This window comes from Nannobrachium achirus, assembly GCF_963921795.1.
Source record: "Nannobrachium achirus genome assembly, chromosome: 13".
NCBI classification, from domain to species: domain Eukaryota; kingdom Metazoa; phylum Chordata; class Actinopteri; order Myctophiformes; family Myctophidae; genus Nannobrachium; species Nannobrachium achirus.
Genome location: NC_137833.1, coordinates 40,382,995 through 40,408,121, shown reverse-complemented (window position 1 = coordinate 40,408,121; position 25,127 = coordinate 40,382,995). Strand labels below are relative to the sequence as shown.

The 25,127-nt window shown below is 41.9% G+C and overlaps 1 protein-coding gene across 1 annotated transcript in view; it reads left to right on the top strand.

The window, feature by feature from the left end:
* Nucleotides 1-25,127, top strand: part of sorcs3b (sortilin related VPS10 domain containing receptor 3b) — a gene marked incomplete at both ends in the record, with an annotated part of 67,561 nt that overhangs the window by 25,240 nt on the left and 17,194 nt on the right. Inside the window, 12 exons of the mRNA XM_080740715.1 lie at nucleotides 9,490-9,557; nucleotides 12,631-12,730; nucleotides 13,636-13,794; nucleotides 13,953-14,026; nucleotides 15,976-16,040; nucleotides 16,558-16,676; nucleotides 20,375-20,464; nucleotides 21,432-21,611; nucleotides 21,924-22,070; nucleotides 23,005-23,107; nucleotides 24,027-24,103; nucleotides 24,218-24,309. Coding sequence (XP_080596841.1) covers nucleotides 9,490-9,557; nucleotides 12,631-12,730; nucleotides 13,636-13,794; nucleotides 13,953-14,026; nucleotides 15,976-16,040; nucleotides 16,558-16,676; nucleotides 20,375-20,464; nucleotides 21,432-21,611; nucleotides 21,924-22,070; nucleotides 23,005-23,107; nucleotides 24,027-24,103; nucleotides 24,218-24,309 — 1,274 coding nt within the window. The remainder of the gene's footprint in view (nucleotides 1-9,489; nucleotides 9,558-12,630; nucleotides 12,731-13,635; nucleotides 13,795-13,952; nucleotides 14,027-15,975; nucleotides 16,041-16,557; nucleotides 16,677-20,374; nucleotides 20,465-21,431; nucleotides 21,612-21,923; nucleotides 22,071-23,004; nucleotides 23,108-24,026; nucleotides 24,104-24,217; nucleotides 24,310-25,127) is intronic.

The window sequence follows — 25,127 nt, the reverse complement described above, 5'->3', positions numbered from 1 at the left end:
GGACCCCTCTAAAGATAGCTCTCGGCGTTGTGGAGGCAGACGCGGGGGTGTGAAGGTACGAAAAACGGGCGAAAGACGCGAACGCGACCGCGGTTTGCTATAGGGCTACTGACCACTAGTTGAGCATCTTACACAGTATAGCTTTAACTAGCAAGAGAAGGTAGAACACACGTCTACTGATGTTTAAATCATTTATTAAAGCAGAAATAAAATGTGTGAATGCGTACACTTGGGCCATACAGTGTGTGTATGTACTATACTGTATGTCAAATCAACCGGCTTCATTGGGAATCGTGTGCTTGCATTTTGCTAAGAGATACGTCATGATTATAGTTTAATCCTGACTACTAATTGAAGCCGAGGCCGAATTGGCCCGAATCACATGAAAGAGGTCTCACAGCTCATGGTTGGTTCTACAGACTCCAGATAGCTCGTAGATAGCTCAGATCTTTGCCTACGTTCCCCTGCCGTTACTGTACTTGCATGTACAGTTGTACAAAACAACATTTTTCAGTAGAACCGCCGATCCAACCAATATGCCCATAAAAGGGGACAAGGACTGAGAGATATAGAGAGCTCCATATATGGGCACATATCCGTTTTACATCACACTGACTCTTTGCAAGTGTGACTATTGATGACATCAGGTATCTCCATATATGGGCATAAAGGGGACCAAAGCTGCACTCCCCCGAAGGAGAAATAATTGCAATTAATTTGTGGACAACTGGAAGGAATTGCAGGAGCGGGCCTTCAAGACATCGACTGAGGTCCTTCTATATACCGGTACAGTATACAAAAACTGGAGCAGGAACATTTTTAAATGAACCAAAGAGCAAACTGGAGTGGGGTGCGAAATGGAAAGCCAAAATATGGCTGCTGCTGAGGAGCAGATGGATCAGTCAACATCTTGGTTGGCTTATGCGCAGAAAGGAGGAGCAGACAGAGGAGACAAACATAAAGGTGTCTCCACACCAAACAGCCGACAAGAAACTCTTTCCAACTCCTGGCAGACTGGCAGTCGGTGACATTTTAGTGGCAAACTTGGCATTTAAAAGTCGGGCGACGGAAGATTGCATTCAGACGACACGCACATGAGCCTGCAGCGCTAAACTGGGGTGTTGCCAGGTTTGTTCGTTATAAGCGACTTTGGTCTAATTCTCCTGTAATGTCTCTAGTCGCGGGTTGCTTTTGTTTGGGCTTGTTTCTGAAGTTGCTTATTTGGCCTTGCTTTCAACATTCTTCTAGAAAATAGCTAATGTAATAGAGCTCAAGTGATGAAACGGTTAGGCTTGTTTTCATAGACCTAGTCGCATGTTTCACTCACAGAGTTTGGCAACCACAGCAGCAGCGTTTCTCTTCTCGTCTCATCAAAACAAAGCACAGCAGTGCTATTACTATTTTCCTTTGGACTCGATTGTTATAGGAATTGAGAGTTGAGATTGAGAATATGTAATTAGTTAAAATGTGTCACGGAAAAATGTATCTGGCTTATTTAGGCTTGGTTTCTGCAGCAGCAGCAAACTAAATGTCCACACACAGAGTCCCTAGGCCTAGTAGGTTACAGGAGTATCAAGTCGCCTCAATTCTACTGACCAATTGCAAAGGTCTGAGCAGGCTCGTTTTTCCATCGACAGGTTCCGCCAGCCCTATCGATGGCAAGCGCCTCTTGCCGACAAGCTGCCGATGGCTCCCGGTCGGCAGCAGACGCTTTCTGCCGCCGACGTCGTCCAAAAATCGTGCGGTTAAAAGCCAGCTTTAGAGAGAAAACTCAAGCTGGACTCCATTTATCGACAACCAGAACGAAACCAGGAATTGCAGGATCACCATATACAGTATGGACATAAAAGGGACACAGGCTGACAGATGTGGGACGCTTACTTCTCATTCCACGTATCACCCTGTGCCTATCTGACAACATCTTCACATTCACTCTGCCCCGGCATTAATTTCCAGTCAGGCCCTGCTTTGCCATGACTGTGAATAAGTCTAGGCATAGGGCCAGACACTACACCAAGTTCTGCATCAGAGACTTCTTCAGCCATGGCAATTTCTATGTGGCGACCAGCAGGGTTGGCAAAGCAAACAGAGCGCGTATTCTTGCTCGAGATGAAAAAACAACCAAAAAACAATGTTTCTCAGCAATGTTCTAGTGTACCATTTATTTTGTACCTGTGGTTCGCTAGAGGAGATATCTACTTCAATGCCACCGAAGTAGCTTTGAAAATATCACGACAACTTGCTTGATGGAAACATCTGCTAATATAGGAATCAGACAGACCATGTCAAATGTTGTTTTCTACTAATGGGACTTGAATGTTGTTAGCAACAAAGAGAAGTCACATCTGCTACATAGCATAGACATATGCACTTATGCACTTGTGCTCTGTGTGTGTGTGTGTGTGTGTGTGTGTGTGTGTGTGTGTGTGTGTGTGTGTGTGTGTGTGTGTGTGTGTGTGTGTGTGTGTGTGTGTGTGTGTGTGTGTGTTCATGCTGTCTCCAGCTGGCACTCTAGCAAACACAGGTACCTTACCATTGTTTACCCAGTCCCTTTACTGAAACGATGTGAAGCCATTCTGCAGTCATTTCTTAAAATTTCTTAGGACTCAAAATGGTCTGAATTGATTGCTGAAACCTCTTAAGCCTGAAGAATCAGTGGTATATGACCTGGGTTTAGTAGCTCAGAGGATAAGCAAACAGACAAAGAGCAGAATAACGGAGAAAGAGCCTTTCAGTGGAGTTTGCTTGATGAAAAACAGCATCCCTGATTCCCCGGAGTATGTTTTCACTCAGAAAAGCACCAACAATCAATTCAGACCATAGATGAAATGAGGATAGAGCATCCACAGAAAATGATCCAAAAAAAAAGGTTGCCTCTTCTGGCTAAGTGCTCCACTTTGAAGAAATCATCACTAACCCACAATCAAGAAATGTTTTTCTCTCCATGCCCACTTGAAATGCAGGTTTATTTTGCCCTCACTTGACAAGCCTTAAAGAAATCTATGCAAATTTTGCAGCTTGAATTTATTTTTCTCTGCAGGTTTCCTTCAAAAATAATTTCTAATAGATGCATGATGAATATGCAAAATGTCTCAAATTGGAGTCCTGTCTTTAGGGTGTAGTTTGTACTTAGAGTAGTCTCTTAAGTTTTATTCTAGTTTTGTATTGCGGTCATTTGTTCATTGTAGAATAATGCATGGTTGGAGAGGGTTTCCCTGTTTATTGCTGAATTGAAAAGAAATCGATATCTGTGCTGTATAACAGAATGGGTTGGCTGTGATGGTTATATCTACAATATATTTAATTGACTGGGCCCATGAAAACACAGAATTTACAAAGAAGTACACAGTAAAATCCAGATTGTTAATTTAACTCTGAGCGTGTACAATTGGACACGAAAAGTTTTAATCAACACTCCGGATTGTGTTGTGAACCATAATGCTTTATTGCCCTTGGCTTCTGTCGTAATTTTCTTAATGAAGGTTGGAATCTAACAAGTTTAACAACAAATCAGATGTCCCCGGGATTGGCTCTGATTGGTCAGTGCAGTGTAATGCTACAACACACAGTCCCAGCTGGCACCATTTCCCTGCCACCTGCCAGTTTTTGGTGTTTGATAATAGCCTAGAATGCATTAAGACCACACACGCACACACGCACACACACACACACACACACACACACACACACACACACACACACACACACACACACACACACACACACACACGCACACACACACACACACACACACACACACACACACACACACACACACACACACACACACTACAAACACCAAATTGGCATAGTTTGGTCCTTCTGTCTAAGCCCAGAGCTTCTCTCCAATCTCCCATATCATTCCCAAATGTGCGATACAGGATGCCCATACTAGTGCATTGTGGGCAGTGTTACACAGTGTGGTGCAGGTACAGAAAGAAATCACATCAAGAGTAGAAGGCACCCGGCCTCTTAGTGCCCATTAGTCTCTCCATTTGTTCTCACATGATGAGTTGGCAATGCAATACAGGTACTCTCCTCTCTCACGGTCTCCCACATACACAGAGTTGCCGCATGTCAGGGGTCCAATTAAATGAAGGGCAATGTCTGGACCTAGAGGAGATGATGTTTCACTGAGCCATTTGATGGTTTCAAACCCCTATCCTTTGCCTTGGTTTATTGAATCACACAAAAACTGACCTTCGGACAATGCTGCCCTACAGCTAACAGCTAGAGAGGCTGGCGTAAGTACAATATGTGGTAAGCTGTAGGTCTACGTTGGCATATAAATGTTTAGATTTATGGAATCATTTAGCCAGTCATTGATGTGTCGAGGTGCTGGAAGTTCAAGCCCTACACACAATAAAAAAATAAGTCTCATCAGTTTGATATTCCAGTGAGGGTAGATAAAGGCATGGGGGTCTCTCCCAAGGGGTGGCTTACTCTACATACAGTTTTATTCTCAGCAATTTATCAAATCTAATGCGTATTCATGAGAATGCAAATGTGTATCATTTTTACACTGAACTTCTCAGAGGATGCCAAAGGTAACTGCGGTACTATCGGCACGTGTCAATACGGCTCTGAGTAAATATTTCATGAGCCGTCACAAAGAACATTAGATCATTCACTGATATCAACTTGGGGGTCCCTTGGAAATTAATTTAGATCCTGCAGTTGTCCCTGCCGGGTAGGTTCAAAAACAGAGGCACATACATTTACATGAAAGTGGCTGTATATTTTGGTGCCTTTTTCTAGAGTCCCCATAAAAATATAAATCAGGAGGTGTGCTTTGTAATCAGTTTCGAGTAATTTGGTCTCATCCACCAAGCCCTACCCCCCTCCTACCCAATTATAGAAAAATAATATTTGAGGGGTGCTATTAATGATGCGTCACTCGGGTGAGCAGTAGCCATATTGTTTTAATGCAAACTGAGACTATGGGAAAGGGTTCATGGTGTCTTGCACAGAACATACTAGATCTGCAAGCTAATGACAAATGGCAGCGGAACGCATTGTGAGCTTGTAAATCAGGAATTCTAAGTGTTCAACCCTGGTGTGCAACTAAGTAAAAATCCGAGGGCTCTGTGAAAACTCCTTTCTCCCTCGGCAGCCTTGCACAAAGCATTTTATAGTGTTTACTTTTAAAAGAAATGCACTGGGTAGTTGGAGTCAGAGAGAAGTGGATCAGCCAAAAAACCTTTGTGTCTGTGTGTTTGTGTTCTGGCGTGCACGTCTGTCTGTCTGTCTGTCTGTCGGTTTGCTTGCTCATGTGTGTGAAGAACATGTGCATGCATGCGTGAAAAGCCGGTGTGATTGAAAGTCATGTAGGGGAGTGTGTGGTTGAGTTGTACGTCCAGCTGATCAAATGAAAGTATATGGCTGTTGCCATGGAGGCTGTCTATTCAACCATTCAAAACAGCCCCAAATCTCTGCACGGGAAAACAACACCTCACCATGATATGCCTTTTATGTGTTCCTTCCTCTCTATTTGCATGCCGGATAATAATAAAAAATGTATGGGATTCAAAATGAATGAATGAATAAATACATAAATAAATAAATAAAATAAGAACAACTGAGCAATTGGAAAGTCAGTTAGAAGATGAATGGGAAAAAAGGACCGAAAAAGAATAAAGACACGGATAGAATATTTGGATAAAGGGATGGGTGAACTCTAACTCTTCAATGGGTGAGAGCCAATCTAAAAAAAAAAAGAAAAATCTTGACTTTCCTGAGGCAAAGCTCTCTTTCCTCGCATCAATAAAACATAAACATGAATAAATGCGCTGCTTTTGGCCTTCCAGGGTCCTTACTTAATTTCATGTACACAAGTGAGTGATGATATGCATGGGAAATTGTATTTACCTAGAGGGCTCAAAATAATTCCTGCTGCCATTCTTTGTTTGTTTGTTTTCTGTATTTACATAAATGTGATACTGCATCAAATAAACTATTTCAGAATTTAGCATTGGTCTCATGCAACTTCAATAACAAAGCTCTATAACTGTAAGCCATATAACCCAGCGATACATCAGCTACTTACCCTCTTGGTCTCGGCACATTTGCATGCAGAGCACTTTCACCAAATGGATCCATAAGGGTCCTTTTGGTTCCATTTGTACACCCTCAGAGTTAAAATAACACTCAGTGTAGCTCTCAATATTGTTGGAGGAACATGGTTACACATTTTCTCCAGGGATGTAGTCCTGGTGTATCCACTCAGGGACCAATCATCCAAAAAGTCAGCTGCGCTGCTGGTCTTGTGGTCTCTGAAGTAGACGGTCGCTGACCCAAGCCAGCGGTGTTAATGAGCCGATAGCAAGACACAACTGAGTCAACATTCAGAGAGGACGTGAACTGACAACTACGGAGCTACCAGAGGTGTTGCCAAAAAGAGGACTAAAATGGATGTTACACTGTATGACGCAGTGTTGTTTTTGACAGCAAAGTTTGATTTAGTTTTAATCATAGTCTTTTGAATAAAATGATCTTAAATTTTAGTCGACTAAATATCATATGATTCTAGTCGACTAAATCTACAGTTGATTTAGTCAACTGAAATGTATTTTGGCAGGCCTTGATGCATCGTAATGACTGAATTTACACTTGGTTGCATGCTGAAAATAGCCGATCTACAAGCTCACTTGTAGAGCTGCTATTTTCAGCATGCAAAACCTGAGAGCAACCAAATATAAAATTACTCTCTTCTCCACTAGTCCCTCCCTAACGTTTTAGTCTAGTTTTTATTTTGTTGACGAAATTGTCAATATATTTAGTCTTAGTTTTAGTCATCACAGCTTAGTTTTTATTTCATTTTTATTTAGTTTTCGTCAGTGAAAAAAACGCAGTCGACAAACCTTTTTAGTCATAGTTTTAGTCGACGAAATCAACACTGGTATGACGTTAACTGAACGATGGATTAGAGGTGAATTAGAAGTTATATGCCAATCGACTGTTGTTTATTTATTTATTTTGAACATGTGATGCATTCTCTATCTCTGCTGGTCACCAAGCTCAGAAGGTATAGTTAACAAATTCCACCCCTATAGGCCAAAAGTCAAATTGGGCTCGTATAGTAAAATGTAGGGTGAAGACCAGAGAGTATTTAGGTGTCCCTAAAAAGTATGATGCTGTTCGGTCCAGTGGTTCCCAAGATTAGCTGTGCATGTGTGCACATACACGCATTCGCGCGCGCACACACACATGGACAGTTGTGAAAACGTAATCTCCTGTCAGAGATAATAAGTTGTAGATTTAATTTACTACATAAAATATAGGGTCCATGACTCATTGTCATGAACAAAAGGGCATTGAGACTAATCATCAATGGTTTCGCAGAGTATTTCCCTTCTGTCTGTTTTTCAAAGTAGGCAATTAGGTCTAACATCACAGCCATTTAACTAAGTCTATACTCGAAATTGATTCAGACGCTGGTGTTGGTCCTTGCAGACATGGCACATTCAGTTATGCAAATGGTTATCTTTCTGTGTGATGGGTTAATTAACCTGTAATATAAGATAGTCCGAGCCTTGCACAGTAGCCATTTGATGGCTAAATAGTGGGTCAATTGGGTTTTTAGCATTTTCGAAGTGGGCTTAGGGGCGTGCCATTGTTCCCTCAACTCCCTTGTGTTTTTTACAGGGTTTAATGACTCGTTCCATGGGTCCCAGAAGGTTAATGTGTTTAAACCCACAGTAATTGAGCTTTCGACCTATCGTTCCCAAGCTTTATTTTATTTTTATTCACATCACGCCATGTCATGCCATGCTGTTCTACACTTGATAGTCATCTGCTGCTTCTGCTTACTCCACCACCACTCCCACTCCCCCCCATGCCACAGACCCCTTGCACTACACTGAGTTGCAAACATACCCCCAAGGAAGTAGTTTATAATTCCATTGGAGTGGCAATAATGTGTGCGTGCACCATTTCACACCACCCTCTGTGACTGGCCAGGCCTTTACGGCCATGGATTTGTTGTCCAGAAAAACTTTGGAAAGCATTTAACACAAAAAGTTCTCAGAACTTGATCTGGAAGTAGAATAGTAGTTGTTGCAATGGTTGACGTAGATCGCTGAATTGTATGCTGTCATTATAAATAGGAAAATAATGTCCTTCAGTGGCCCCACCTAGAAAAATTATCATATTCTGTACTATATATACTGTAGATTGTATTTGTTTTTGATAACATATCCATTCCCCCCTCAGGAAGTTGTAGCTGATCAGTCAGTGCAAGCTAAAGCCGTACATTCCTTAGGGGTTATAAGGCGGCTGTCAAATATTTCCAAAAGGTAGCTAAAGTGCCACCATGTTCTGAACTGCTTGCTGGCAGTTACTGTACATACGGTATGGGTAAAACACAAAACATGGTTGCTGTGAACCATGTGGTAAAATTCATATCTGTTGAGACATCTGATTTTATCACAGAGCGACAGCGACCTTCGGCCATTCACAAACAGTAATAAGGCTGTATAATGGCGAGGTTGGCACCCAGCAGCACCTGTTGGGTGCCATTAACCTCACCATTATACAGCCACGTGTCCCAAAGCCTCGCGTGACCAGACAATATCCACCGATGGCAGTTTCTTTGCGCTGGCAGATTGGTCTCGTTCCAGGCTACGTTGTCCCCACTCGTCGTATGCATCACTGACGACCCGAGGGTGTGTTGTCCGGAGTAGATATTAGGTTGGACCAGCGCTTGTCCAAATTCAAATGTGTCTGTCTGTATCTCTTTTATGCCCATGTGTGGAGATCCCAGATGTCATCAACTTCTGGCTACCAAGTACTATGATAATGGATAATGCGTACTCTGACAACAATGCATAACCGACGGTCATGCGTTCCCAATGGGCATTTGCAAGTGGAAATTGCAAGTGTGGTTGCCGTGACGTGAGTCACACATGCAAATTAATTCCATCTTACCATTTGCAAGTTTATCTAGGAAGATGGAAAGATGGATGGAAATAAAGTTGGACAAGATGGATAGTGTTGGACAGTATTTGGAAAAGAAAGTGTGAGAAATCTCAGCCTATATAATACAAGAATGTTCATATTTAACACATAGCGGCATCACAGATAAGTAGAGAAACTGGTTTGTCTGTACAGAGAGGGGGCAGTCATTTTTGTATTTCATTTTGATGTTCATTGAACAATATTCAGATTTCTCTGTCAAGCATTGTAGGTATCATTCCACATGAGCTATAGACAGTTCTTGACAGCCCTTGTGGCTTTTTCAGATCACTGCCAGCAGCCGACTGGCATCTCTTGATACCATAAGGATCACTTGTCACACTTGTCATCGGGTTGTCACGTATAGGTAATATTTATTGGCACAGTAATGCACCAATCACTCCGTACTCATTCCACATGATTACACCTGGGCAGGCAATGTATGCTGATGAGGCGCTTGATTTCTGAGAGGACTGTTAATGGAGTCCTTGGCATTGCATATGATTAAAGATGTTCTCTTGTCGTTGTGCCGTTTAGGTGATACTGATCCTGACCAAGTTGTTTGACTTTAACCTGGGCGCCGTGACCGAGAGCTCCCTGTGGAGGTAAGTAAGGGGTTAACTCAATATTAGGGATGGGACTGTTGGAATAATATTAAATAATAACTTAAATAAATATGGATATGCATAAATCCATAACCAAAATAAGACAGAGACGAGCCAAAGGACAATCAATAAATTGCTGTATTGAAGAGAGTCAGACAAAGAGACAAAACAGTGAGCATACCATCCTAGTGGCTGCTTGCTAATTCTCTCTTCCCAAGATGGAAGTTAACATACTGTACAGTATATAAGGAATACAATATATGACAGTAAGATTGTGGGGCTCATTGATTGGTCCCCATATCATAACAAGAAGACAGAGATACAGTATAACCAAAACATGATCTCGTAGTCAGGGTAACCACAGTCACCATGACCTGTAATCCACTAGCCTGAACTTACAGTACAACCAAAACATGGTCTCCTATACTGTAAGTTCAGACAGTAGTCCACATAATATAACCTAATAAATGGATCATATAATTATGTATCATAATTCATATCTAACAATCAATATGAATTGATAAAAGGATGATATTAACCACAACAAATTACCCATCAGGGACGATATTAAACAATATTATCGTTTATCGTGATAAAAAAAACACTCACGATAATCGTATCGCGGAGATTTAATTTATCGTGATATCGTCCTCCGTCATGCACTGGGATCAATTCACCTTTTATTTGCCGAGCTGCATATCCGGTAACCATTTAAACCCTCTATAATTGGTAAAAGGTACTTATAATATACTTGATACAGTCTTCTTTTCACTCTCTATCAAATGTCTTTGCCAAAAAATAGCTGATCTACAAGCTCACAACACGTCGTGCTGCGACGTGTTGTGAGCTTGTAGATCTGCTATTTTTTGGCAAATGTTCTGCCCCAGGATAATGGATTTTGATTATCGCCATAATATTGTAAATCACAATTTATTTTGTCACAATAATCGTGACATTTTCATATCGTCCCATCCCTACTCCATGTTGGTATGTTTGTTTAGCCATCTCCATCCAGACAGAACACAAGTTAAGCTATGTGTGGAATTGTGTAAAAAAAATCCAAAAGCGAAGCCCCAGATACAGGAAAATAATATATTCATAGGCAATGCAGTATACAGTAAGTATGATTTATAGCTCTCTCGCTTGCTTGGATGTGAACAACCAAGTTATACTGGGGAGCAATATGAAATATGTTTTAATAAAGGTAGTTCAGTTTTAGTTCAAATCGAAATACCCTGCTCTCTGGCTCTTTACTATTCCAAGGGTAGAGGGAAGGAATAAGGAGAACTTCATTGTGGACAATTTTGAAAGATTACTTTTAAAGTGATAATCTAATGTTTAATGCAAGACTTCTTTTGTCCTCATATAGGTTTTGTCTTTTTTTCTTTGGCCAAGAAATTTGCCTGGGTTAGTTTTGATTTATTAGTTTCTCCAGCCATTTGTTTCAGAGGCAATTGAAGTGCAATTGCCGCTGTATAGCCGTAGCAATACCAATCGCCATTGTTTTTTTCCAGTTACGGTACACTGTCAGATCATAAATAAGAATGGAATTTGTTAAGGATTAGACCACAGAGTGCCCAATCCAGACTTGCATGTCTCTTTAAAAAAAATGTCTTCACCTTTCCCAAAGCCCACAGGAAACTCATTTCATTTTGAAATACACCTGACAAAGAGACCATCAGTTCATGGAGCATATAGCCTCAAATTAATTTCTGTTTCACTAGAGGCACTGCCAAGATTTACACCCGACTTGACACGTTTAGAAATCCCATATTGTGTACAGGAGGTATTCCATCATCAAGGTGTCTGCTTAACAATGGCGCCACACGTAAATTAGAGTGTTCCTCAGGGGGTGCACGAAGGCTCTTAGTATGGATATTAGAAAAGGACAGTGTTTTGATATTATGAAAAGATTTCTGTGATAACACAATAAATGATTTATGAGTATAGCCCCAAGCAACTGTCGATGGCAAAATACAATGTGAAGATCAACGGGTGTTTTACAGAGACAATCTAACAAGCATCAAGTTCCTTCGTGTTACAAAATGATGAGTGCCTTTTCAGCTAAGGTAACTTCACACTACAATAACTTCATTTAAGAGGCTGTCTTCCACAGCCAGCTGCAATTGGGGAGAGATATATCAACTGAGAAGAATACTTGAGCGCAGCACAAACAAAAACGCGTGTAGGGGGTAAGCCTTTGAAAAACAATGTCAACAGCAAATGGAATGATGCAGCTTAATGCACAGGCAATGATAGCAGACACTGGGTATCTATCCAATTATGCAGTGAAATTACATTTGGAGGCACTCAGGTAGAACTGCGAGAAAGGATTGGCTCCCTTTGGCATGGGATAATGTAAACATAAAGAATGGAGACACACACATCTCCCCCTTGTCATGCAATACAGGGGACGGGAAGGGGACAGACAATGCTTGGAAGCGCGGGTATCCTTTCATGTTCTTCATTTGTTTATTCCTGCTGGATAATTCAGTATGCTGTGGCAGCAGGCATAAATGCCCCCATTTTCTTCCAACAAAGGCTGTTTAGTTAATGAGGTCTGGGGCTCAGGCCTCATTTATTTCCCTCACTTCCGCCACAAGATATAACATGATTCACACTCAAATTACACATGTAGGCATTAGGCCAAGTCACCTTCTTTTTTTCCTCCTTGTTTTTCACTGTTAGTTTGCAGCATTTTGCAAATGCAGGCTGCAGCCAGTTAGTCTTCCTTGATGAGGAGGCATGGGAAAGACATATTTTATCATGGGGTTAGGAGGTATGTGGGAAGTTTTGAGACAGACTTCAATGGTCAACGTAGGATAGATTTTTGAGGAAAGATTTTGACAGCCAGGAAGAGTGTCTTCCTACTTTTTCTTGTGAATAGTAAAGAAGGTAACCTCAGAACGAACGGTTTGTCTTTCCCAATAAAGTTGATGATTTGTAAATACACTATGCTACTTGAATTGAATGTTGACACATGAAGGTCTGTCCTCCTTTAGCGGGATGAAAACAAAGTCTCCATTTTTACTCATTTAAACATACAGGGATTCACTTTTTTCTTTCTTTGTAGATCAGTGGACTATGGAAGTACTTATACAAAACTCAATGATAGAGTTGGGTCAAGGACTGTGTTAAGTTACCTCTATGTCTGCCCAACCAACAAGAGGAAGGTCAGTATGTTCCCCAACGCTTCTTTCTTTCTTTCTTTCTTTCTTTCTCTCTTTCTTTCTTTCTTTCTTTCTTTCTTTCTTTCTTTCTTTCTTTCTTTCTTTCTTTCTTTCTTTCTTTCTTTCTTTCTTTCTTTATATATATGATCTTTGAATAGGCTTGACATTAAAATGCTGCTGTTCTCGCTGGCTATGAAGTATTTATGTGTGCTGCAAAATGACAGCATCCCTACTCTTCAAAGTGTTGAAGAGAGTGCTTCCTATTCTCTCTCTGTCTCTGTCTCTCTCTTTGTCTCTGTCTATCTCACTTTCTCTCTAATACTGTGCCCAGGGGTGTCGCATCAAATTCTGGGCCCACAAGGATTCACTGCGGGCCCCCCATGAATGTTCTTCATAGGGGGAGGAGGTTCAACCCATTTAGACTGGGAACGCATTATTACACATTATTTTGTGCTTTAACTATTGAAAAATAGCAGATCTACAAGCTCACAGCGCGGCACCGAGTGCCGGGCTGCGAGTGCCGGGCTGCGAGTGCCGGGCTGCGAGCTTGTAGATCTGCTATTTTTGAAAAATCGTGAATATCTGAATATTTCAAATCCTTCGAATGTTTTTTTGAAAAACCTATGTTTCTATGTCAGTGGTGCAAACTTTTTCATATGAAGCACCCCCAAAATTACATGTATTTGGCCACGGACCCCCATCTCAAAACATTTAGTTCCAGGAAAGCAAAATTTGAGTTAGAAATGTATTTTTCAATAGCTAAAGTATAAAATAATTAAGGCCCCTCCACCTTGGGCCCTAGTAACTCAGTCCCACTCACCCCCCCCCCCCCCCCATGTGACGCCCCTGTTTGTCTCTGTCTATCTCACTTTCTCTCTAATACTGTGTCTCCTGTGTCTGTACTTTAGATAATGATGCTGAGCGACCCAGAGGTAGAGAGCGCTGTTCTCATCAGTTCAGATGAAGGGGCAAGCTTTGAGAAGTATCCCATTAACTTCTATATCCAGAGCCTTCTCTTCCACCCAGTGCAGGAAAACTGGATCCTGGCTTACAGCCATGACAGCAAGGTAGCAGGACTGTTTGAGTGAATCCACAATGGATCTTTACTGTTGAAAGAAACAAAAGTGATGAAATATTGCTTTGAAAATGCTTTTGTTTTTGTTGTTTTTAGTTTTTTTCATCATTTTTGTATATCACTGACATTTTGTTTGGTTTTATGTTGCAGTTGTATAGTTCAATGGACTTTGGGAGAAAATGGCTGCTTGTTCACGACAATGTGATGCCAGGGCGATTTTACTGGTATGGATTCTATTTTGTGTTTTGTGCTGTGATTGATTTAATGGCTGTAATTATAGTGCCCATGGCCGTACGATTACGAATGGCCTTAAAAGAATTCCATGATCGCTTTTCAAAAAACTGATCTTACCAAGACGATCAAAGGTATGTGGCCTATTATGTCTGTCTCATTTAGGCCTGTCTGAACAATATGCTTTTTTGTCGACATGCAATTTTTGTCACTGTCATTTGGTAATCTCGGCACGGGCCTGGGATGGTGAATATTGATGTGACGCAGTTTATCCCTGCTTGTCATGGTTTGTGTCAAGTCCAAGTGCCTTTTGAGCTGGGAAAGAAAGGACATTGTTTGGAGGATATGCACTCATTTGATAAATAAGGACAGCATAGCAGGAATGTTGACAGCTCAAAGTATGCCCTTGAAAACCAATGCTTTGTATACTGTGCCTTTTATATATATATATATACACACACACACACACACACACACACACACACACACACACACACACACACACACACACACACACACACACACACAGTATATACAAGTCATATTAAAACAATTAAATAAATACAAAATAAGAAGATCATTGGACTTTATTTGCCCTGAGTTAGCAGATTGAAAAAAGAACCGAGAAGGTAATGATCCGTATCAGCCCTTGGGCTGATATGGCAATTGATGAATCAGTGCAAGCTAAACTGTCACTACTGAAGGAGCTCAACATGTGAAACATGGAAGAAACACAGCTGCCAAACACGGTTGCTGCACGTGTTTGTTTTAGAATTCACGGCTGAGGAGACCAAAGGAACCAAAACAAGAAGTGACCTTCTAGGGTTCACAGAATTTCTATGTACCACTACCTGCAAGGGCGAGGCCCACCTGCTGTTTTCTCCCCAGATGATCCCACTGAGACTACCATTTTATTTGCCTGTGCAGTTCCTTGTTGACAATAAAAGTCTGGGTTTCCGAGGCTATGTTGACAGTAATGTTAAGCCCTATTTCATCCTTCATTGTACAACAGTGCTGTGCAGCAGAAATACAGTAGCTGATCTAGAATTTATATCTATAACATCTATAGATCTATGATATGACCAAAATATACATGACAGATTAAAGGTGATTCTATTTATTCAAATTCAAACGTTTTGATTAATGCTATTTTATCAATGTCTCTATCAGTAGTAGTGAATAGGTTGTAATAAACAAATGTTTTTGCCCTCAGTATCCAACCTCAGGCAATGATAAATGCCTGTGTGATAATAACAATTTTACTGTTGGATGCTAATGGAATTTGTTGAGGGAGTTGGCCAGAAACCTCTGTTTTCATTTGTTTTATAAATGCACAACCTCAACCCCTGCATCTGTCTTTGTACTCTTACCAATTAGCTGACATTCAGAAGATAAAGAAGGTGCCGTTGTTGCTGACATGCTTCTCTCGTTCCTACTCCTTGCTCACTGTGTTCTTCCCAGGGGCGTGCAGAGAATGTTAGAGAGGCAGGGGCTGAAATTTCTAAAAGCTTTTGGTGAAAATATTGAAAATAGCAGACATCCAAGCTCACAACGCAGCGCGACGTGTTGTGAGCTTGGAGGTCAGCTATTTTCGGTGCTTGATAGTTACCACACTAAACTAAGCATAATCAAGTGAATACTGGAGATATGGCGTACGACATAGATTTCTACACAGAGAGGGCAATTCTTTTGACACTGCATTCAAGTTCAGGAGAGTTTGGACAAGGCAATTCTCTTGAACGCTGCCTTCAGTTATGGCATGGAAAGAGGGCATTTGCATTTCTTTCACTATAGTGATAAAATGCATTCATCGTCTGGAGAGGGCACTTTTTACAGACAGATAAAAGGGCAGGGGCTCAAGCCCCCTTTTATATCTATGTGTGCACGTGCCTGGTTCTTCCACATCTTCATCTCCTCCTCCTCTTCTACCTCTTCTCTCAAGGGCGGTAATGGGACTGGACAGAGAATCGGACGTGGTTCACATCGAGACACGCATCTCCAAAGGCCGTGAGTTGCTACACTCCAGTTCAGCCCCACAAGACCCCTTGGCTCTCATTTAGAACGAGGTCACTGGTGAAGAGGAGACCTGTTCTGCAGTTCAGATTGGTCCCAGAAGTCTTGTAAAGCAGAGTAGGAGTCTCTTCGACAAAAAAAGGGAGAGATATAGTGGGTTGATCGATGTTTCCTTTCCTTAATCTCTCCCCTGCGTCCCATAAAAGAACCCCCACTCCCACTTCAAAACAGCAGACTAAATTCAGTCAAACCAATTACAGGGTTCTCTACCAGCTCAGGAAAAAAAATACATAACTCCTTTTGAAATGTGGTCAACTCTTTTGGGATGTAATGTAATGTGCAGAAATGGCCATTGACATTTAATTTGGGCCGTTGACATTTAATTGGACAATCATAAATACCATTACCTGCTTAACATTCTCTATCCGTAGCATACACTGTAAGTTAGCAGCTAAAGTGCTTTCAAAGTACTGTTTTAAATGACAGCAATGTATTGATGGCTGTGTTCCAGGTGCCCGGTATGTAAAGTGCCGGGCCCAAAGATGTTCAGAGGGCAACAGACAATACCTCTTCCCTGGACATGTGGATACCAACTCCCTGGTTGTACAGGATGAATATGTTTTCACACAGGTATGTGCACACATATGTTCACGCTTTCTCTCAAACATATAAACCTATAATATATCATATCAGACTGGGTAGCTTTTTTGGGGCTGTCATTTCTGCATCTAGTTGATGTGTTTCTATCAAAGCTTACATGATAGCTTGGTCCAGCACACCTGTTCCCCACTGGGGTTGTGTGGGTTTTGATTACGTTTTGTCCTATTGGTATCACGGTACGCTCAGTACTGCTGCCTCTGTACACAGGTCAGACTCCTTGTCTGAAAGATGTGTTTGTCAGCCGGGAGCAGACTCCTGTTAGTGGCAGTCAGTGTCATTATTGCAGATTTAATTTCAGGTGCCCTCTGCCATCATTGATTTCCATCTACAGCAAGGATTTTACTGTCTGTGTTCTCAGCCTTGATCCACTCACTCAGCTTTTTTGAAGGATAATAAAACAAATACTGTAGCCTTGATTAGAATGAAAACCAAACAAAAACCGAGTGAATTGTTTTATGAAGCTCAAGGTTTGACATATACAAACATTCCACTTTGAATAAATGCCAAAATAATTTGCGGTGACTTTTCTGTGTGTATACCCATAAATGTGTTCTGGTGATGATGTTTTCATGCACTTGATGTGTGGAATAGATTGGAACAGTACCGTTCTAAGAATGAAAATACAAGGGGAAAACCACCACACTGTGATTTAAAAATGGTGATTCAATAATATGTCTGAATTGAATTTATTTGAAATGAGATTGACCCTGGAGGCAGGGTACGAGGAAGATGCCGATGAAAATAACTGAACACAGCTGGCATGTCTGTGGGGAGCATACCACAGATGACTTTCTTGTGACTTTCATTGCTTGGGGCAGTTGGATTTAACTTGACAAAGAATAATGAGGTTATCGATTGGGCTACAACGAAATAAGCAGTCTTCAACACCTCCAAAGTCTCTTGGGAGAGAGGGAACAGCCAAGTGCAACATCCTCAGAAATGTGGCCAGGGAAAATGCAGCTCATTGATTTTCGATAGATTATTCCATTAGAGCTCTAATGTAGTGTGTTGTGGGACAAACACCATCCCTCTAGTTGATTAGAAAATAAGCAATCAAGTAGCTTCGCTATAACTGTGAGTGGAGGGTAAAGTGGTAGTGCATTAAGATCTTCAAGTGGCACCAAAGATAAAGATAAAACAGTCTTCAGTGTCTCTTACCTTTGGGCTGATAGTGATGTAGATATTTTAGTTTTTGTTTCCCTTTTACTGTAGCTTGTTCTGCTTTCAATATTGTAGTGCTCCTGAAAGTATCTCTAAGACTATTATTACATTTAGGACAATAGCAATTCCTTTAATCAACTTTACATATTTCTTTTCAAAAGTTTGCTTTGTTATTGACAGCTGACATATTTCATCATCTATCTATAAATGCGAGAAGTCTCTGCGTGTGTGTCTGTCTGTCTGTCTGTGTGTCTGTGTGTCTGTAATCCGCGTATCTCGAGAACCCTTCGTCCCACCGGCTTCAGATTCGGCACGCGCGTTCCCCGCCGCGGCACGGAGTGCAGTGCCGGGTCTCGACCCGACCCGACGCGCGGTTTTCCCGAACCGGCGCGAAACGTTCGGAATCTCCTTATGCGGGGTTGATTGTTGACATCAGGCTGTTCCGGAGGAAATCGGCGAAAGCTCTGACTCATTGTGACATCACTTCATAAAAGGCTCTGACATCACGTACGCCACATGAGTCAACAAAAAATCTCTGTGAGTGTGTATGTATGTATGTAAGTAATCCGCGTATCTCGAGAACCGTTCGTCCCACGGGCACGCGCGTTCTCCATATATGGGCATAAAATGAATGCCCCCATATATGCGCATAAAATGGATTGCAGACAGACAGATACATATATCTCCATATATGGACATAAATGGACAGAGGCAAACAGATGGTCAAAGATCTCCATATATGGGCATAAAATGGACGCAGACAGACAGATACAGATATCTCCATATATGGGCATAAATGGACACAGGCAAACAGATGTTCAAAACGGGTCCGATGACAACAGGTATAATGAGGTTTGCATTAAAGGGGGAACCGGCACTGTGTCTGCAACACAGTTGGAGGCACAGACAGATACTCCATATATGGGCATAAAATGGACGCAGATAGACAGATATCTCCATATATGGGCATAAAATGGACCCAGAACTATAACTGCAGTGATCTCCATATATGGACATAAAATGGACGCCGACAGACAGACAGATACAGATATCTCCATATATGGGCATAAATGGACACAGGCAGACAGATGGTCAAAACGGGTCCTATGAAAACAGGTATAATGGGGTTTGCATTAAAGGGCGGGGCATTCATTCCCTATTTACATTGTTCCGAGTTGGCCAGGTCGCCGACTAGACGCTGGGCCGCCCGAAGGGCGGCCCAGCTTCTAGTGTATACAATGTGCCTCTCCAGCATGGGTGCAAGCTACTGAAATAATGTATCTCACCATGATATTGTCTGGGTGAAATTGCACATACAGTATACAGTATGCACACTATGCAGTGATATTAAAGTAAACATTCTGGACTATTATGCAATAGGGCAATATTGCTATTATTTGTTGTATCAGCAATATTTGGCCATTGACAATCTCACGTGTTTGAGATGGCACATATTTATTTGTAATGCCAGGGATTCGAACTAGGGTCTCCTGCGTGAAAGTCCAATATCGTAACCACTAGAACAAAGGGATATTTTTATGGACTGGGGAGATGCTAGACTTTTGAGGCCATCAGGCTGAGGCAGTGAGTCACTCTGCTACACATAATTTAGAGTAGCCATAATTTTCTAGACCCTTTTCCTCCCCAATTTAGAAGTTATACCAATTAATTCCTTCCCACACACATTTCTGTGTTGGCGCTGCTGTTGTATCCTACTGACTCATATGCCAGTGAGGAGCCCCCAGCGGGAGGACGTATGGCCTTTGTCCTACTCCTCCCGCCCAACAATCCCTGCTGACAGGTTCCGTCCCAGCCTGTAGAATTACATGCAGTGACACATATGACCCTCCCCGCCCGGCTTCCGTGTGCGATTTTGTTCGCATAGACGCCCTACAAAGCCGGATGTACCACGGTCACAGCCACAAACTGCGTGGTGGTGGGTAGGGAGTCTACTACTGCGCTCCCCAAGCACCTAGTTTAAATGTGACTGGGGGCGTGTTCTCTCCTCAGCGTCATCGGTGCCCATACCCTAGGTGGGGTTGGCAAAAGGGGCTTTCTGCGTGGAGTTGGCATGTTCTCCCCGTGTCTCCTAGAGTAGGTACCCTCACAAAAAACATGCAGTAATCCATGTCGCTATATTGCCTCCCCCTGGCCAGCTGGGGTGCCTGTTGGAAGGGAAAGGAACTGGTTGGAATAACGTGTTCCTTCCACATGCTATGTCCTACCGGGGAAACTCCCCCCGTCAGGTGAAAAGAACCAACTTGGACTCCTCATGTATAGAAGGAAGCATGAGGTCAGTCTGTTGTCCGTAGGCAGAGGGAGTGTAGCGCCCAGGATTACATTAGATAATTGACACCGGGTGAAAAATGGGTTTCAAAATCTTTGGATAAAAAATGTGGATTTAATAAATGTGACTAAATATAACACTTCACCACAGCACTATTGCTTTGTAAATGATGGACTTTTACCTTCCTTGAGCTCAAATGAAACCTCTCTTCTTTACTTAGGTGACCACGGCGGGACGAACCACCTACTATGTGTCCTACATGAGAGAATCGTTCAAAGGGATGAAATTGCCTAAATATTGTCTGCCTAAGGTAAGTGCCCAGGCCAGGTCAAATAAAGACTCCTGCTATTATACAGTATAATACGGTTCAAACACAAAATGCAAGAAAGAAAGATGTAAAATGGACCAAAAGGGTTGCAGTGTGTAAGTGGTTCTAAAAAACTAAAAAACTATTGATGTGTTGGCCGTGGATCCCCATTTGAAAAGATTTTGTGCGAGTGACCCCATAACAGAAGATTTGTCAAGACTTGAAAATAGTACAAGCTCACAATGCGTCACAAACAAAGCCTGTAGAAGATCGTCTATTTTTGAATATCTGAAAAATACATTTAGGATTTAAGTGTTTAAACAGTTCCTCATTTTCGCTGGGGACCCCCTGGAGCCTCCTCAATGACCTCTGAGAGGTCCCCAATCCCCATGCCCCACTTTGTGAAAGCACTGCTCTGTTATATAGAAATGCCACTGTTGATGATAATCATACACTACTTCAGTGGTCTCTACAGGGGGTTCTTCAAATCTTTGTGTGATAGAAACCTTTTTTCTACTTTTTTATATTAACCACTTGAACCCTAACATCCATATTCGGAGAACTTTAGCCAAAAATAGCAGATCTACAAGCTCACAACGCCTCGTGCTGCGAGGCGTTGTGAGCTTGTAGATCGGCTATTTTCGGCAAAGAGGTTTGGTGTAGAGAGGGAAAAGAGCACACTAAGTACAGAGTAAAAGGTCACGTTTATTAGGTAATGACCGTTCAAGTGGTTAAATACCTGAAAACACAAATTGACATGAATCCAAAATACATGATGAGTTTGCTGTCAAAAGATGAAACTATATGGAATCTATGAAAAGGTTGTGGGGGGTCCCTGCTTCATCTCCCCCTCAACTAAGGGCCAGGATTTCCTTGGCCTGAAAACGTTGAAGACCCCTGCACTACTTGTTGACATTCTCTCTTTGTTCCTTGTCTCTGTGCTTCTCTCTTTCTTTGTACACCCTAACAGGACATGCATATTATCAGTACTGATGAGAAGCAGGTATTGGCGGCGGTTCAGGAGTGGAATCAGAACAACACGTACAGTCTTTATATCTCGGACTCCCCTGGGGTTTACTTTACCCTCTCGCTGGAGAATCTGAGAACCAGCAGAGGACCAGCGGGCAACCTACTGGTCGACTTTTATAAGGTGCCCTACACTGAAACATCATGAGGGTTCATTTCACTCAGCGTAAAAAAAAGGGCTGGGTCCATTTTTTTCCATACACTGAATTAAATTAACTACCAGGATTTAGCTAAGTGATGGCTCATGGACTTAGACAATGAACCTCGCTTTAAGAGCCAAGCCATTACAGCACTAAGCACACTTGACGTCTGACTAAAACGCTGCTTTCATTATAACCGGTTGGCCTGTAATGGTCCTTACATCACATACTGTATAACACTTGAAGTTTAAAATGTCTGTTCTGCCCTGACGCGCTGTTTTATTACCTGTTTCCAGATTGAGGGGATAAATGGCATGTATCTAGCCAACAAACTGGTGGATCATCAAATCAAGACGTTTATCACATACAACAAGGGACAAACCTGGGCCCTTTTGCTAGCTCCCACAACTGATGTGGCCGGAAATAGCCTTCACTGTGTTCTGGTGAGCAGCAGTCATTTGGGCTGGAATGAATGCTCTCATACATGGGAAATGAAGTGTCTGACACATATCATTCATCAAATAAGTCGGTCCCATCGGCCGTGCTTTGGAGATTCCTTGATTGAGGAACGAACGCATTTTGCACAAGGCCAGGTGCTGCTGGCTTTAACGTCCATGCCTCTTTACTTTCATTAACGGCTGAGGAGATGCCTGCGGCTATATGAGTCTTTATTTGAAAGTTGGTGCGTTAGTGTGTGGCCTGCAGTGTTGTCACGTTTAGTTTCAGGGGATCAGACAATCCATTAACCTCTGCGATTTCAATTTATTATCTGTAATACTGAAGGCACCTGCATAATGAATGTTAGATTATGCAGAATTCCAGTAAATGGCCTATGATGTTATGCGTCAGATACCGTATGTTGGCTGTTTACTTAATCCAGCCAGTGTGTTCTTTAAAAAACTGCTGGCATATACCAATATGTGCAGTAATTGCTGTGGCTCTGTTAATATTAGGCTACAAGGTTTCGTCAGGGTACAAACGGCCAATATGTTGTAGTCCGCTACCTCCCTCTTGGCAGTTTGAAAGCTCCTTATTGACTAAAGTACTTGATACCGAGAGATGAGTCACAATGATTTGAATCAATTTTGCCAGATTTATCAATGCATCTTCAGGGAATTTTAATTACATGCCTTGTTTGCTTTAGAATGAAACAGTTCAAATGCCCTCCTTGTCCTCTCAGCCGTTTTCATTTTGCTGGCAGAGGAAATGAGGGAGGAAAGCATCTTTGATTTCTAAATGGTCTCTGAAATTGGTGGCAGTTTTCGCTCAAATGGGGAATGAGTTTGAAGCCAGAGCCCATTATAATTGCATCTGTTAAGATCGGTCTGACTCACATTGTTTCAACTTGTGCTTGATTGGAATCTATTGTGTTGACAGCCATTTTGTTCACTGCACCTACATCTGGAGATGTCAGAGAACCCCTACACATCTGGACGCATCTCTAGCAAAAACTCTGTACCAGGGATCATTGTGGCTACAGGTACTGAGAGGACAATGACTTTGTATAGATAATACTACTGTAATTAAGAGAATTAATGAGTGACAGTGATGAAGCACATCAATTTCAGACTTTGATAAACAGCTTTGCGTCTCCAGAACCTTTCATGGTTACTCAGGCAATAGCAGTGATGCAAACACTGAAACACATGTCACCTTAGTTGCAAAGTGAATTTGACCTCTACACATGTGGTTCATTTTGACTTGAGTGACATGATTGGGAGGGAACATAAAGTCACAAAGTTATCCTCTAGAGCAGTGGTTCTCAACCTGTGGGTCGGGACCCCCAGGGGGGTCCTCAAATTATTTTGGGGGGTCCCCAGATGATCAACTTAATGTGCAACTATGTTTTCTCACTCAACAGTAAACAAACCAACATACGTTTAAGTGAATAGAGGGTATATGAACATTTCTAAAGTGACAATTTAAAAACTTTTTAATACCTCTAAAAGGATAAATTGAAAATTGGCCAAATTCTCAAATATTAGAGACATACATTATGAAAATAGCAGCTCTACATGCTCACAACGCGTTGCGAGGCGTTGTGAGCATGTAGATCTGCTATATTCACAATAGAACCGTGTTATACAAAATGTAATGCCTCAACTGTGCTCGTCAGTGTGTGTGTGTGTGTGTGTGTGTGTGTGTGTGGGGGGGGGGGGGGGGGGGGGGGGGGGTCCCAGTTAAAATGTGATTATTTTGGTGGTCGCAGCCTGAAAAGGTTGAGAACCACTGCTCTAGAGGAGACACACACTTTCAGGTAATTACTTGTGAATTCGCGCATACGGTACTGTAGCCCTATTATAGCTTTTCAGTTAGACAAAATCTCAAGAATAAGCGCTAATGCGCCAAAATATATATATATATATACAAAATACACAAGTTGTTATTTTCTTACCCAGGAAATGTTGGAAGAGAGCTGTCTTCCACCAACCTTGGGATGTTTATAACATCTGACGCAGGGAATAGCTGGAGACAGGTGAGACTTGGCTTCATTAACATTTAACAGCAGACGTGCATTCATAGCCTATTGAATGTGCGCCGTGCAGCAAATGTGTCTGATGTTTCCGGGTGTGTGTGTGTGTGTGTGTAGATTTTCGAGGAGGAGCACAACATTTGGTTTCTTGACAACGGAGGTGCTTTGTTGGCCGTCTTACATGCAACGGCACCTCTACGACACCTATGGTACGTATTCAGTAGCATCCCCATAGCTGATGCCGTAATTAGGTGTGCAAAACATCGCCATGAACTTGTAGTTGCAAATCGTCTGGAGACAATATGTTTCTCTCCCATTTGCTAGTTTTGAGTAGTTTCTGCATACATTCACTCTTTATAGTACTTTTTGAAATGCTGATGGAGTACGTTTGCATGAGTACCGTATCAGCAGCACAATGGCCTCTCTCGCCACCTCAAAACGGAATCACTTTTAGCGGGAAAGCGCCTGTTTCTGGATTGTTCTGGCGTTTTGGTATTTGTGAGTGCTTTTATGCAAATGAGCCAGCAGAGACGGTTGGAGAGTACTGTTCGGATGAGACTCAAAAGGTTTCACAATACATCATTTTGTGTTTAAGATTTTTACATTCTCGTGGCACTTGTTAAATTGGCACTCAGGATTTTCCTGTGTAAATAACGTAAATTGGTACACAGCAGTGGTAGACAGCATTGGTACTCAGCGTCATTTAACGAAACTGGTCTTTCCGATTTTTCATATTCCATCCTGATTGGCTTCTACTTCCACTAGGCTGAGAACTGAGATTCACATTCACACTACTTGGGGAACAAATGCCTTCCTTATACATTGCCCTATTATAGCGCCACCATTTTTGCAACATATGTTTTAATTTTATATTACTCCGACACATTTTGTTCAAACGTCACACAAATCGGTATTCAAGTGATCAAGATGGATCCGTACGATTCTTCATATTCCATCCTGATTGGCGAATTCCGAACATTGCCGGCCTACAGTATTTGACTAAACTTTAGCCTACTGTACATTTTAC